This window comes from Oncorhynchus mykiss, chromosome 23, assembly GCF_057628025.1.
Source record: "Oncorhynchus mykiss isolate SJ-2025 chromosome 23, ASM5762802v1, whole genome shotgun sequence".
Lineage (NCBI taxonomy): Eukaryota > Metazoa > Chordata > Actinopteri > Salmoniformes > Salmonidae > Oncorhynchus > Oncorhynchus mykiss.
Window position 1 is genome coordinate 54,570,001 of NC_143044.1, and position 17,015 is coordinate 54,587,015.

Consider the following 17,015-nt stretch of genomic DNA (forward strand, 5'->3'; position numbering starts at 1 on the left):
ATCTGACCGTTAATATCTCATACCACATGAATCTCATCTGACCGTTAATATCTCATACCACATGAATCTCATCTGAACGGTAATATCTCATACCACATGAATCTCATCTGACCGTTAATATCTCATACCGCATGAATCTCATCTGACCGTTAATATCTCATACCACATGAATCTCATCTGACCGTTAATATCTCATACCACATGAATCTCATCTGAACGGTAATATCTCATACCACATGAATCTCATCTGACCGTTAATATCTCATACCACATGAATCTCATCTGAACGTTAATATCTCATACCACATGAATCTCATCTGACCGTTAATATCTCATACCACATGAATCTCATCTGAACGGTAATATCTCATACCACATGAATCTCATCTGACCGTTAATATCTCATACCACATGAATCTCATCTGAACGGTAATATCTCTGTGTTAAAGCGTGACCCCTCACCTCTTCTCAAAGGCGTTATTGTTCATGCCAGTCTCAACAGCACACATCTTCTTGTAGTAGTCAGTCTCATCAGTGATCTTCTTATCAATATCACTTCCTGCCAGCTGGGGACAGAACCGTTCATACAGTTGGCATGATGCCACATAACAGGGCAGAGGCCATTATTATGGTCTAAAAATACTAGGAATTCAGTGCTAGCCTGCTGTGTTAAAGCCAACAACTATCTGCTATTAGCTCAGGGGAGCTAATGCAAGTATTCAGGTCAAGGCAAGGTTACACATCATAGACTGATATATAGTATAACTAGCTAGGTTACACATCACAGACTGATATATAGTGTAACTAGCCAGGTCTTCTGATAAGAGAAGACAAGACACCTCCTTTTTGTCCCCAAAGGGAATTGGTCTTGGGTTGGGGTTAGTGTGGAAATCTTTGTTGTCCCCAAAGGGAATTGGTCTTGGGTTGGGGTTAGTATGGAAACCACACATGGCTAATACATACAGCGGTTCTGACACACTCTGCATGGTCCTCCTTGTCACAGCACTGGAGCAAGGCCTGCTCAGCCTCCTTGGCGAACCTCAGAATCACCTGCTGAGACGACTCAGGGTGACGCACTGAGATCTCATACACCAACCTGCCGATCAGGACAGACCATATACAGAGAGTCAGTAGTCAGACAGCCAATCAGAACAGACCGTACACAGTCGTTTAGCCAATAGCAACACCCCATACAAAGTCAGAATTGTGTGTATAGGCAGCTTTTCCAGGTGTGTGTGTGTGTGTGTGTGTGTGTGTGTGTGTGTGTGTGTGTGTGTGTGTGTGTGTGTGTGTGTGTGTGTGTGTGTGTGTGTGTACATACTTCCCCATGGCTACATCCGGGGTCTTGGTAAAGGTCTGGCAGACTGCTGCTATGTCAGCGTGAACGTCGTAGTGCTCAGACAGACCGTCTGGCTTAGAGTCTGGCTTCATGGCCTCAACACAGGACCCTCTGTGTACTGCATCCTCCTTACAGCATGCAGACAGACCCGCCGCGCGAGACAACACACTCTTATCAGCACACACCTCATCCACCAGGGCCTTCTGTTTGGGGGGATACACACACAGGCAGGAAGAGTCTGGGACACAAATACATGTATATGCAGACACACATCCAATAGAAAGAGGCTGAGAGGTGAGAGGCTGAGAGTGAGAGGCTGAGAGGTGAGAGGCTGAGAGGTGAGAGGCTGAGAGTGAGAGGCTGAGAGGTGAGAGGCTGAGAGTGAGAGGTGAGAGGCTGAGAGTGAGAGGCTGAGAGTGAGAGGTGAGAGGCTGAGAGGTGAGAGGCTGAGAGTGAGAGGCTGAGAGTGAGAGGTGAGAGTGAGTGGTGAGAGGCTAAGAGGTGAGAGCTGAGAGGCTAAGAGTGAGAGGTGAGAGTAAGAGGTGAGAGGCTAAGAGGTGAGAGGCTGAGAGGTGAGAGGCTAAGAGGTGAGAGAGTGAGAGCTGAGAGGCTAAGAAGTGAGAGGCTAAGAGGTGAGAGGCTGAGAGGATGAGAGGTGAGAGGCTAAGAGGTGAGAGGATGAGGTGAGAGACTGATCGGCTAAGAGGTAAGAGGCTAAGAGGTGAGAGGATGAGGTGAGAGACTGAGAGGCTAAGAGGTGAGAGAGTGAGAGAGGTTGAGAGTTTAGAGACAGAGTGAAAGTTTAAAAGGTAAACAGAGAGGAAATGAAATAGTTTTAAAAGAGAGGAGGAACTAAAAGAGCAATCCACCAATAAAAAGAGAGGAATAGAGAGAAGACATAGTTTACCCTCTCCTTCATGCATGTGACCATGTCTCCGCTGCAGCAGGGGGCAACAGTCGCTACGATCTTGTCTACCATGCCTCCCATCTCCTGGAAAGAGGCCTGAGGCATCTTCTGACTGTACTGGATCAGCTTCCTGTTAGAACAGACAGACACACGCGTCAACCAATGGGACTGGCCCAAGGGCGGGCTCACCTGGCTCTCAGCCAATTTAGAACCATAGAATTTTAGATTGACGTGTCCTACTTGGCCTTGACAACGCGGTCTCCATATTTCTTGTGGACGATGCACAGGGCCCTGAGTTCAGTCACGCGTTTCCCGACGGCGCGTTGGAAAGTAGCTTTCTGGAAAAGAGAGAGAGAGAATGTTTACGTTGGCTATATAGGTGCTTTATATGTCCATGCCAATAAATATTATTGAAATGAATTGAGAGAGAGACTGCATATAAAATGGCACCCTATTCTCTCATAAGTAGAGTACTGTATAGAAAATAGGGTGCGATCTGACGCCTCCTGACCTTGGTGTCGAAGCAAGTCTGGGCCTCAGCCTCTCCACAACAGCTAGTCAGAACCTCTCCATAAGCTTTGGCGATAGCCAGGATCACATGTGGTTGTAGCATCGTGTTACTCTTGGAGAACTTGAAGATGAACCTGAAACACACACACACACACACACACACACAGTAAATTCCAGAAAAACACTCCATACTGCTCAGCGGCCTAACACAGTATTTTAGCTGGTGTGGTCTCAAGTCGATGGTCTCTAGTCGATGGTATGGTCTCTAGTCGATGGTATGGTCTCTAGTCGATGGTCTCGAGTCAATGGTGTAATCTCTAGTCGATGGTGTGGTCTCTGGTCGATGGTGTGGTCTCTAGTCAATGGTGTGGTCTCTAGTCGATGGTGTGGTCTCTAGTCGATGGTGTGGTCTCTAGTCGATGGTGTAGTCTCAAGTCGATGGTCTCTAATCGATGGTGTAGTCTCTAGTCGATGGTATGGTCTCAAGTCGATGGTCTCTAATCGATGGTGTGGTCTCTAGTCGATGGTGTGGTCTCAAGTCGAGTGTGGACACTTACCTCCCAACAAAAGCCTTGTGGTCCTTCTTGAAGTCTTCACACTGGTCTGCAGCGGGCAGCTCAGCTTTGAGGGACAGGTCCCGAGGAATCTACAATCAATCAATCAATCAATCAACCACTCAATCAATCAGTCAAATGTATCCATAAAGCCTTTTTGACTTCCAGTAACCCGGTCTACACCCCAAAGAGCAAGCAGAAGGAAGAAACCTAGATAGGAAACCTGGCTCAGAGGGAGGGGTGGTCCATTCTACCTTGGCCTTGTGGTCCAGGAAGCAGTGTGTCCTCTCAGCGGCAGTCTTCTCACAGCACATCTTCAGATGGTTCTTCTCCACCAGGGTCTCAGAGGAACACACCGCACTCTGGAACAGGTCCGCCTGCACACACACACACGCACGCACGCACGCACGCACACACACACACACACACACAAATAGGAGTACACCGTTTAGCCAACTATTATATCAGAACAGTTTCAACTGAAAGACTGAAACTGGAAACATTAGTCACTAATGCCCAACTCCATACCTACCCATACTTCTGTCCCCTACCTACCCCTGGCCAGGCTGGACAAATGTTAAATGTAAAGTTGATGAGGTGTGATAAGGATGATGAGATGTGATAAGGATGATGAGGTGTGATAAGGATGATGAGGTGTGATAAGGATGATGAGGTGTGATAAGGTTGATGAGGTATGATAAGGATGAGATGTGATAAGGATGATGAGGTGTGATAAGGTTGATGAGGTATGATAAGGATGATGAGGTATGATAAGGATGATGAGGTGTGATAAGGATGATGAGGTGTGATACGGATGATGAGGTGTGATCAGGATGATGAAATGATAGGTGTCTCTCACCACATCTCTGTCGCAGTCCTCTGGAGGAGTGTCTGAGCAGCATTTGACGCCCATGGCTAAGGCCTCCGCGATGAGAGGCACCAAGTCACCCAACGTACTATCGGGAAGATTCTGAGCCAGCCCTACAAGGATCCTACACGCACGCACAGTCAGTCAGATGGTGCATTAAACCAAAACATGGACACACAGTGCAGTTTACTGACTGAACTCATTGTTATTTGTGGTTAGAGCATTGGGCCAGTAACCGAAAGGTTGTTGGATCGAATCCCCGAGCTGACAAATCTTTCATTCTGCCCCTGAACAAGGCAGTTAACCCACCTTTCTGTCATTGTAAATAAGAATTTGTTCTTAACTGACTTGCCTAGAAAAATGTTTTCTTATACTTGTTCTCCCTACCCTTCCGTCCCGGACAACAATACTTCTACTGCTACTTACAGCTAAGGTTTTAATCAGCAAAAATGCAAAGAGCTCTTAAACATAGGACGGTCCTCTCTCAGGAGCTTGCTAAAAAACCAATTTGGATTTAGAATTTTCTGGGGTACAATGGAGGCTTTAAGAGAGAGGTTAATGCCTTAATATTGAATAGTTTTAACCCTCCAAACTGGTGTTTGTTATGTACATATGCTCATTTAATTTGATCTGGTTTGCCATTCCAAATAAAGGGAAATATTATTTTCTCGCATAATTTGAAGAATGATTCCCTTGGAGTCAATAAGTCCATTAATAAATATGTAAACTGCGACTGTCCCCAGTCCACCTGGCCGTGCTGCTGCTCCAGTTTCAACTGTTCTGCCTTATTATTATTCGACCATGCTGGTCATTTATGAACATTTGAACATCTTGGCCATGTTCTGTTATAATCTCCACCCGGCACAGCCAGAAGAGGACTGGCCACCCCACATAGCCTGGTTCCTCTCTAGGTTTCTTCCTAGGTTTTGGCCTTTTCTAGGGAGTTTTTCCTAGCCACCGTGCTTCTACACCTGCATTGCTTGCTGTTTGGGGTTTTAGGCTGGGTTTCTGTACAGCACTTTGAGATATCAGCTGATGTACGAAGGGCTATATAAATACATTTGATTTGATTTGATTTGATATGACTAGAGAATTTATCAGGGTAAATCTTCCCGCAAACGGATGGCTGTTTCCACAGTTTCAAGATTCTATATATTTTGCTGTTTTTGATCAAAGTTAATAGTTGCAAAGATCCCTCAACTTTTCCCGGGGATATGTACACCAAGCACATCGACTTCACCAAACTTTAAAGTTTGCATTTTTTAGAGACCCAATCCTTAATATAGTATTATCATAGTATAACTTATCATAGTTGTGTTTATTATCCAGGTCCTCAATGTGGCCATTCAAGGTTGAAGATTGAGGACTCAAAGAGAATCATCAGCGTACATTGATCATTTTGTCTCTAATCCCTTCATTTATTTGCCCCTTAATAATGTTATCATTTAGATCTGATTTTTTAAAGCAATTCAATGGCCATTATAAATAGGTATGGTGACACAGGACAACCTTGTTTTATGCCTCTTGACAATTCAAAATTCTCAGAGAAGTAACCGTTATTTATCATTTTACTGTACATGACTTCTACCCATTTTATGAGACATTCTATAAAGTAGAAAAAATCCAGGCACTTACAAACAGATTCTAGGCGTACTGTATGAAATGCTCTCTCAAAATCTGCTCTACAGATTATACTTAGTTTCCCTGCATTCTCATAGTTTTCTAATGTTGTCTCTCCAATATATCTTCCTTTTCAGAATCGCGTCTGATCGTGATTGGCCTCCTTGCCCTCCTTGCTTGCACACACTTTTTTTTTCAGTTCTGCACACACCTTGTCAATAGGATTGAGGTCAGGGCTTTGTGATGGCCACTCCAATACCTTGTCCTTAAGCCATTTTGCCACAAGTTTGGAAGCATGCTTGGGGTCATTGTCCATTTGGAAGACCCATTTGTGACCAAGCTTCAACTTCCTGACTGATGTCTTGAGATGTTGCTTCAATATAGCCACATAATTTGCCTCAAATCTACCACTGCAGTATGAGGCATATCTACTACTGCAATGTGAGGCATCCTACTAATGAAATATAAGGCATGGCAACTACTGCTGCAATTTGAGGCATATCTACTACTGCAATGTGAGGCATATCTACTACTACTGCAGTATGAGGCATATCTACTACTGCAATATGAGGCATATCTACTACTGCAGTATGAGGCATATCTACTACTGCAATATGAGGCATATCTACTACTGCAATATGAGGCATATCTACTACTGCAGTATGAGGCATATCTACTACTGCAATGTGAGGCATATCTACTACTACTGCAGTATGAGGCATATCTACTACTGCAATATGAGGCATATCTACTACTGCAATATGAGGCATATCTACTACTGCAGTATGAGGCATATCTACTACTGCAGTATGAGGCATATCTACTACTACTGCAGTATGAGGCATATCTACTACTGCAATATGAGGCATATCTACTACTGCAATATGAGGCATATCTACTACTGCAATATGAGGCATATCTACTACTGCAATATGAGGCATATCTACTACTGCAATATGAGGCATATCTACTACTACTGCAATATGAGGCATATCTACTACTGCAGTATGAGGCATATCTACTCCTGCAACATGAGGCTGCACTACTCACAAAGATTTGAATCCATCTTCCTTGGCCTCCGTGAAGATGGTACAGATCTGGTTCTGAGCCTGAGACCTAGGCATATCTACTACTGCAGTATGAGGCATATCTACTACTGCAATATGAGGCATATCTACTACTGCAATATGAGGCATATCTACTACTGCAGTATGAGGCATATCTACTACTGCAATGTGAGGCATATCTACTACTACTGCAGTATGAGGCATATCTACTACTGCAATATGAGGCATATCTACTACTGCAATATGAGGCATATCTACTACTGCAGTATGAGGCATATCTACTACTGCAGTATGAGGCATATCTACTACTACTGCAGTATGAGGCATATCTACTACTGCAATATGAGGCATATCTACTACTGCAATATGAGGCATATCTACTACTGCAATATGAGGCATATCTACTACTGCAATATGAGGCATATCTACTACTACTGCAATATGAGGCATATCTACTACTGCAGTATGAGGCATATCTACTCCTGCAACATGAGGCTGCACTACTCACAAAGATTTGAATCCATCTTCCTTGGCCTCCGTGAAGATGGTACAGATCTGGTTCTGAGCCTGAGACCGGGCTGACACACTCAGCAGCACCAACAGGCTGCAGACAGACAACCACTGCATGATGAAAGGACAGGCGCACGGACGGAGGGATGGATGGAGAGAAGGAGGGATGGATGGAGGACGGGATCTAGCGATTGAGCCGAGGAATGGAGAAATGCAGGGCTCCTTTATACTATTGTGGAATCTGTCAATCATTAGCTGACCTCTCTCTCTCTCTCTCTCTCTCTCTCTCTCTCTCTCTCTCTCTCTCTCTCTCTCTCTCTCTCTCTCTCTCTCTCTCTCTCTCTCTCTCTCTCTCTCTCTCTCTCTCTCTCTCTCTCTCTCCCCACCTCTCTCTCTCTCTCTCTCTCTCTCTCTCTCTCTCTCTCCCCACCTCTCTCTCTCTCTCTCTCTCTGCCTCTCTTTCATTTGGACCTGGGACTGTGTTTCACAACTGGTCTTTGCACACAGTGATCTGTCAGTAAATAAAGGTCTGAAAGACAAAGTCCACTGTCCGTTGTGCCTCCAAACTGTCCACATGCTAACCCACCATCTAACCAGGTAATATGTCTCCAAACTGTCCCCATGATAACCCACCATCTAACCAGGTAATATGTCTCCAAACTGTCCCCATGATAACCTGCACCATCTAACCAGGTAATATGTCTCCAAACTATCCCCATGGTAACCTGCACCATCTAACCAGGTAATATGTCTCCAAACTGTCCCCATGCTAACCTGCACCATCTAACCAGGTAATATGTCTCCTAACTGTCCCCATGCTAACCTGCACCATCTAACCAGGTAATCTGTCTCCAAACTGTCCACATGGTAACCCACCATCTAACCAGATAATATGTCTCCAAACTGTCCCCATGCTAACCTGCACCATCTAACCAGGTAATCTGTCTCCAAACTGTCCCCATGCTAACCTGCACCATCTAACCAGGTAATCTGTCTCCAAACTGTCCCCATGATAACCTGCACCATCTAACCAGGTAATATGTCTCCAAACTGTCCCCATGCTAACCTGCACCATCTAACCAGGTAACATGTCAAATCAAATCAAATCAAATGTTATTTGTCACATACACATGGTTAGCAGATGTTAATGCGAGTGTAGCGAAATGCTTGTGCTTCTAGTTCCGACAATGCAGTAATAACCAACAAGTAATCTAGCTAACAATTCCAAAACTACTACCTTATAGACACAAGTGTAAGGGGATAAAGAATATGTACATAAAGATATATGAATGAGTGATGGTACAGAGCGGCATAGGCAAGATACAGTAGATGGTATTGAGTGCAGTATATACATATGAGATGAGTATGTAAACAAAGTGGCATAGTTAAAGTGACTAGTGATACATGTATTACATAAAGATGCAGTAGATGATATAGAGTACAGTATATACATATACATATGAGATGAATAATGTAGGGTATGTAAACATTATATTAGGTAGCATTGTTTAAAGTGGCTAGTGATATATTTTACATCATTTCCCATCAATTCCCATTATTAAAGTGGCTGGAGTTGAGTCAGTGTGTTGGCAGCAGCCACTCAATGTTAGTGGTGGCTGTTTAACAGTCTGATGGCCTTGAGATAGAAGCTGTTTTTTAGTCTCTCGGTCCCAGCTTTGATGCACCTGTACTGACCTCGCCTTCTGGATGATAGCGGGGTGAACAGGCAGTGGCTTGGGTGGTTGTTGTCCTTGATGATCTTTATGGCCTTCCTGTAACATCGGGTGGTGTAGGTGTCCTGGAGGGCAGGTAGTTTGCCCCCGGTGATGCGTTGTGCAGACCTCACTACCCTCTGGAGAGCCTTACGGTTGTGGGCGGAGCAGTTGCCGTACCAGGCGGTGATACAGCCTGACAGGATGCTCTCGATTGTGCATCTGTAGAAGTTTGTGAGTGCTTTTGGTGACAAGCCAAATTTCTTCAGCCTCCTGAGGTTGAAGAGGCGCTGCTGCGCCTTCTTCACGATGCTGTCTGTGTGGGTGGACCAATTCAGTTTGTCTGTGATGTGTATGCCGAGGAACTTAAAACTTACTACCCTCTCCACTACTGTTCCATCGATGTGGATAGGGGGGTGTTCCCTCTGCTGTTTCCTGAAGTCCACAATCATCTCCTTAGTTTTGTTGACGTTGAGTGTGAGGTTATTTTCCTGACACCACACTCCGAGGGCCCTCACCTCCTCCCTGTAGGCCGTCTCGTCGTTGTTGGTAATCAAGCCTACCACTGTTGTGTCGTCCGCAAACTTGATGATTGATTTGGAGGCGTGCGTAGCCACGCAGTCGTGGGTGAACAGGGAGTACAGGAGAGGGCTCAGAACGCACCCTTGTGGGGCCCCAGTGTTGAGGATCAGCGGGGTGGAAATGTTGTTGCCTACCCTCACCACCTGGGGGTGTTCCGTCAGGAAGTCCAGTACCCAGTTGCACAGGGCGGGGTCGAGACCCAGGGTCTCGAGCTTGATGACGAGCTTGGAGGGCACTATGGTGTTGAATGCCGAGCTGTAGTCGATGAACAGCATTCTCACATAGGTATTCTTCTTGTCCAGATGGGTTAGGGCAGTCTGGTTGCGATTGCATCGTCTGTGGACCTATTTGGGCGGTAAGCAAATTGGAGTGGGTCTAGGGTGTCAGGTAGGGTGGAGGTGATTATGGTCCTTGACTAGTCTCTCAAAGCACTTCATGATGACGGAAGTGAGTGCTACGGGGCGGTAGTCGTTTAGCTCAGTTACCTTAGCTTTCTTGGGAACAGGAACAATGGTGGCCCTCTTGAAGCATGTGGGAACAACAGACTGGGATAGGGATTGATTGAATATGTCCGTAAACACACCAGCCAGCTGGTCTGGCATGCTCTGAGGGCGCGGCTGGGGATGCCGTCTGGGCCTGCAGCCTTGCGAGGGTTGACACGTTTAAATGTTTTCCTCACGTCAGCTGCAGTGAAGGAGAGTCCGCATGTTTTAGTTGCGGGCCGTGTCAGTGGCACTGTATTGTCCTGAAAGTGGGCAAAAAACGTTATTTAGTCTGCCTGGGAGCAAGACATCCTGGTCCGTGACTGGGCCGGTTTTCTTTTTGTAGTCCGTGATTGACTGTAGACCCTGCCACATACCTCTTGTGTCTGAGCCGTTGAATTGAGATTCTACTTTGTCTCTATACTGACGCTTAGCTTGTTTGATTGCCTTGCGGAGGGAATAGTTACACTGTTTGTATTCGGTCATGTTTCCGGTCACCTTGCCCTGATTAAAAGCAGTGGTTCGGGCTTTCACTTTCACGCGAATGCTGCCATCAATCCACGGTTTCTGGTTTGGGAATGTTTTAATCGTTGCTATGGGAACAACATCTTCAACGCACGTTCTAATGTTCTAACGTTCTAAAGCCCTGCTATAGGAGAAAGCCCTGCTTATTCCAGACCCATCCCCAGTTTACCTGGTGGGCAGGGATACCTTTCTCTGAGTATGAACACACACACACACACACACACACACACACACACACACACACACACACACAAACTATAGAACTTTGAGATTATTTTTCAATGAACAGTGCGTTACAAATTCAATGTATTGTTATTATTTCATATTAAATTACAACCCTCATTCAGCCATACATTTATGACACAAAAACATTTTTGCAGACCTATGGACTTGAAATGCCAAGATAGATAACCCCTGTCACGTTACACAAACAACCCCTCTTGGACTGTCAACAGATCTTCAGCCTACACACACAGCCCACCCACGTACGCACACAGACGTGGGCACACAGCCGCCACATTAGAACACACACACACACACACACACACACACACACATACACACACACACACACCCAACCCTGTAACACACCCCTCCCTGCATCATGTTTTTCAATGAACAGCGACTTACAAACTCAATGTTTTGTTATTATTTAGTAATAAACTTCAACCCTCGTCCAGCCATACGCTTATTACAAAACAAACACATTTTCAATTGACATGTTTGTAGAACCCTGCTTACTGGAGAAATGTGTCAATTTGGTAATTAGGTCCGTAGAAATGTAAACACCAAGGCATAATATTGTGGCCCTTTGTTATAAATAGCCATACGAAAGTACATTTTGGAGACAGATTGTCCTTGCAATGCTATAATAATATTTATTATAGGCATATCCCTTAATATTAGCGACTACTGCTGCTCTGACAGTTACACACTGGTATCAGGTGAGGTTATACAGCACAAACTGTTATCTACAGAACACACACACCTCCCACACACACCCAATGCACACACACCCAATACACACACACCCAATACACACACACACACACCACACTGCTCCGACACACACCCCACACATACCCCCCACACACACCCACCCACCTCCCATACAAACCCACCCCACACACACCCAACACACCTCCCACACACACCCACCCCACACACACCCAACACACCTCCCACACACACCCACCCCACACACACCCAACACACCTCCCACACACCCAACACATACCCCCCACACACACCCACCTACCTCCCATACAAACCCACCCCAAACACACCCAACACACCTACCACACACACCTCCCACATGCACCCAATACACACACACCGAATACACACACACCCCACACACCTCCCACACAAACCTAACACATACCCCCCCACACACACCCAACACATACCCCCCCCACACACCCACCCACCTCCCACATGAACCCAATACACACACACCCTACACACTTCCCATACAAACCCACACAAAACACACCTACTACACATACACCCCCCCACACACACCCACCTCCCACACACACAAACACCCCACACACAACACACCTACCACACATACCCCCCACCCACACACACCCACCTCCAACACACACACACCCCACACACAACACACCTACCACACATACCCCCCACACACACCCCCACCTCCCACTCACACACACACAACCCACACACACAACACACTTTTCCACATACACCCCACATCTAGTTACTGTAACACACCCCACCCTGCCCCATCTAGTTACTGTAACACACCCTGCCCCATCTAGTTACTGTAACACACACCACCCTGCCCCATCTAGTTACTGTAACACACCCCACCCTGCCCCATCTAGTTACTGTAACACACCCTCCCCATCTAGTTACTGTAACACACCCCACCCTGCCCCATCTAGTTACTGTAACACACCCTGCCCCATCTAGTTACTGTAACACACCATGCCCCATCTAGTTACTGTAAAACACCCTGCCCCATCTAGTTACTGTAACACACCCCACCCTGCCCCCATCTAGTTACTGTAACACACCCTGCCCCATTCTAGTTACTGTAACACACCCTGCCCCATCTAGTTACTGTAACACACCCTGTCCCATTTAGTTACTGTAACACACCCTGTCCCATTTAGTTACTGTAACACACCCTGCCCCATCTAGTTACTGTAACACACCCCACCCTGCCCCATATAGTTACTGTAACACACCCTGCCCCATCTAGTTACTGTAACACACCCCACCCTGCCCCATCTAGTTACTGTAACACACCCTGCCCCATCTAGTTACTGTAACACACCCCACCCTGCCCCCATCTAGTTACTGTAACACACCCCACCCTGCCCCGATCTAGTTACTGTAACACACCCTGCCCCATCTAGTTACTGTAACACACCCCACCCTGCCCCCATCTAGTTACTGTAACACACCCCACCCTGCCCCCATCTAGTTACTGTAACACACCCTGCCCCATCCAGTTACTGTAACACACCCTGCCCCATCTAGTTACTGTAACACACCTCACCCTGCCCCCATCTAGTTACTGTAACACACCCCACCCTGCCCCATCTAGTTACTGTAACACACCCTGCCCCCATCTAGTTACTGTAACACACCCCACCCTGCCCCCATCTAGTTACTGTAACACACCCTGCCCCATCTAGTTACTGTAACACACCCCACCCTGCCCCATCTAGTTACTGTAACACACCCTGCCCCCATCTAGTTACCGTAACACACCCTGCCCCATATAGTTACTGTAACACACCCTGCCCCCATCTAGTTACTGTAACACACACCACCCTGCCCCCATCTAGTTACTGTAACACACCCTGTCCCATATAGTTACTGTAACACACCCTGCCCTACCCCATCTAGTTACTGTAGCACACCCTGCCCCATCTAGTTACTGTAACACACCCCACCCTGCCCCATCTAGTTACTGTAACACACCCCACCCTGCCCCATCTAGTTACTGTAACACACCCTGCCCCATCTAGTTGCTGTAACACACCCCACCCTGCCCCATCTAGTTACTGTAACACACCCCACCCTGCCCCCATCTAGTTACTGTAACACACCCCACCCTGCCCCCATCTAGTTACTGTAACACACCCCACCCTGCCCCCATCTAGTTACTGTAACACACCCTGCCCCATCTAGTTACTGTAACACACCCTGCCCCATCTAGTTACTGTAACACACCCTGCCCCATCTAGTTACTGTAACACACCTCACCATGCCCCCATCTAGTTACTGTAACACACCCCACCCTGCCCCATCTAGTTACTGTAACACACCCTGCCCCCATCTAGTTACTGTAACACACCCCACCCTGCCCCCATCTAGTTACTGTAACACACCCTGCCCCATCTAGTTACTGTAACACACCCTGCCCCATATAGTTACTGTAACACACCCCACCCTGCCCCCATCTAGTTACTGTAACACACTCTGCCCCATCTAGTTACTGTAACACACCCCACCCTGCCCCATCTAGTTACTGTAACACACCACGCCCCATCTAGTTACTGTAACACACCTCACCCTGCCCCCATCTAGTTACTGTAACACACCCTGCCCCATCTAGTTACTGTAACACACCACGCCCCATCTAGTTACTGTAACACACCCCACCCTGCCCCCATCTAGTTACTGTAACACACCCTGCCCCATCCAGTTACTGTAACACACCCTGCCCCATCTAGTTACTGTAACACACCTCACCCTGCCCCCATCTAGTTACTGTAACACACCCCACCCTGCCCCATCTAGTTACTGTAACACACCCTGCCCCCATCTAGTTACTGTAACACACCCCACCCTGCCCCATCTAGTTACTGTAACACACCCCACCCTGCCCCATCTAGTTACTGTAACACACCCCACCCTGCCCCATCTAGTTACTGTAACACACCCTGCCCCCATCTAGTTACCGTAACACACCCTGCCCCATATAGTTACTGTAACACACCCTGCCCCCATCTAGTTACTGTAACACACACCACCCTGCCCCCATCTAGTTACTGTAACACACCCTGCCCCATATAGTTACTGTAACACACCCCACCCTGCCCCATCTAGTTACTGTAACACACCCCACCCTGCCCCATCTAGTTACTGTAACACACCCTGCCCCATCTAGTTGCTGTAACACACCCCACCCTGCCCCATCTAGTTACTGTAACACACCCCACCCTGCCCCCATCTAGTTACTGTAACACACCCCACCCTGCCCCCATCTAGTTACTGTAACACACCCCACCCTGCCCCCATCTAGTTACTGTAACACACCCTGCCCCATCTAGTTACTGTAACACACCTCACCCTGCCCCCATCTAGTTACTGTAACACACCCCACCCTGCCCCATCTAGTTACTGTAACACACCCTGCCCCCATCTAGTTACTGTAACACACCCCACCCTGCCCCCATCTAGTTACTGTAACACACCCTGCCCCCATCTAGTTACCGTAACACACCCTGCCCCATATAGTTACTGTAACACACCCTGCCCCCATCTAGTTACTGTAACACACACCACCCTGCCCCCATCTAGTTACTGTAACACACCCTGCCCCATATAGTTACTGTAACACACCCCACCCTGCCCCATCTAGTTACTGTAACACACCCCACCCTGCCCCATCTAGTTACTGTAACACACCCTGCCCCATCTAGTTGCTGTAACACACCCCACCCTGCCCCATCTAGTTACTGTAACACACCCCACCCTGCCCCCATCTAGTTACTGTAACACACCCCACCCTGCCCCCATCTAGTTACTGTAACACACCCCACCCTGCCCCCATCTAGTTACTGTAACACACCCTGCCCCATCTAGTTACTGTAACACACCTCACCCTGCCCCCATCTAGTTACTGTAACACACCCCACCCTGCCCCATCTAGTTACTGTAACACACCCTGCCCCCATCTAGTTACTGTAACACACCCCACCCTGCCCCCATCTAGTTACTGTAACACACCCTGCCCCATCTAGTTACTGTAACACACCCCACCCTGCCCCATCTAGTTACTGTAACACACCCCACCCTGCCCCATCTAGTTACTGTAACACACTCTGCCCCATCTAGTTACTGTAACACACCCCACCCTGCCCCATCTAGTTACTGTAACACACCACGCCCCATCTAGTTACTGTAACACACCTCACCCTGCCCCCATCTAGTTACTGTAACACACCCTGCCCCATCTAGTTACTGTAACACACCACGCCCCATCTAGTTACTGTAACACACCTCACCCTGCCCCCATCTAGTTACTGTAACACACCCTGCCCCCATCCAGTTACTGTAACACACCCTGCCCCATCCAGTTACTGTAACACACCCTGCCCCATCTAGTTACTGTAACACACCTCACCCTGCCCCCATCTAGTTACTGTAACACACCCCACCCTGCCCCCATCTAGTTGCTGTAACCCACCCTGCCCCATCTAGTTACTGTAACACACCCCACCCTGCCCCATCTAGTTACTGTAACACACCCCACCCTGCCCCCATCTAGTTACTGTAACACACCCCACCCTGCCCCCATCTAGTTACTGTAACACACCCTGCCCCATCTAGTTACTGTAACACACCCCGCCCCATCTAGTTACTGTAACACACCCTGCCCTGCCCCCATCTAGTTACTGTAACACACCCTGCCCCATCTAGTTACTGTAACACACCCTGCCCCATCTAGTTACTGTAACACACCCTGCCCCATCTAGTTACTGTAACACACCCCACCCTGCCCCATCCAGTTACTGTAACACACCCCACCCTGCCCCATCTAGTTACTGTAACACACCCTGCCCCCATCTAGTTACTGTAACACACCCCACCCTGCCCCCATCTAGTTACTGTAACACACCCTGCCCCATCTAGTTACTGTAACACACCCTGCCCCCATCTAGTTACTGTAACACACCCTGCCCCCATCTAGTTACTGTAACACACCCTGCCCCCATCTAGTTACTGTAACACACCCTGCCCCATCTAGTTACTGTAACACACCCCACCCTGCCCCATCTAGTTACTGTAACACACCCCACCCTGCCCCATCTAGTTACTGTAACACACCCCGCCCCATCTAGTTACTGTAACACACCCTGCCCCATCTAGTTACAGTAACACACCCTGTCCCGTCTAGTTACTGTAACACACCCTGCCCCATCTAGTTACAGTAACTAGGACAGGATTTGTTACAGTAACACAAAGCTAATATTAGGTGTAAACAATCTTTAATCAATGCCAATATGATAACATTTCACATGATCACTAGTACTGACTTTTCAATATGGTAGCACCACTGAATTATTCATA

The 17,015-nt window shown here is 47.4% G+C and overlaps 1 protein-coding gene across 1 annotated transcript in view; it reads right to left on the reverse strand.

Annotated features, from left to right (window-relative positions):
• Positions 1 to 7,573, reverse strand: part of LOC100499622 (albumin 1) — a 12,930-nt gene extending 5,357 nt beyond the window's left edge. The window contains exons 1-10 of the mRNA XM_090217708.1: positions 7,374 to 7,573; positions 4,170 to 4,302; positions 3,565 to 3,687; positions 3,314 to 3,402; positions 2,758 to 2,890; positions 2,487 to 2,584; positions 2,247 to 2,376; positions 1,322 to 1,542; positions 964 to 1,096; positions 463 to 566 (exon numbers count right to left, since the gene is read on the reverse strand). Of these exons, the coding sequence (XP_090073834.1) occupies positions 463 to 566; positions 964 to 1,096; positions 1,322 to 1,542; positions 2,247 to 2,376; positions 2,487 to 2,584; positions 2,758 to 2,890; positions 3,314 to 3,402; positions 3,565 to 3,687; positions 4,170 to 4,302; positions 7,374 to 7,492 (1,283 nt within the window). The 5' untranslated portion in view covers positions 7,493 to 7,573. The remainder of the gene's footprint in view (positions 1 to 462; positions 567 to 963; positions 1,097 to 1,321; positions 1,543 to 2,246; positions 2,377 to 2,486; positions 2,585 to 2,757; positions 2,891 to 3,313; positions 3,403 to 3,564; positions 3,688 to 4,169; positions 4,303 to 7,373) is intronic.
• Positions 7,574 to 17,015: the final 9,442 nt, after the last annotated feature.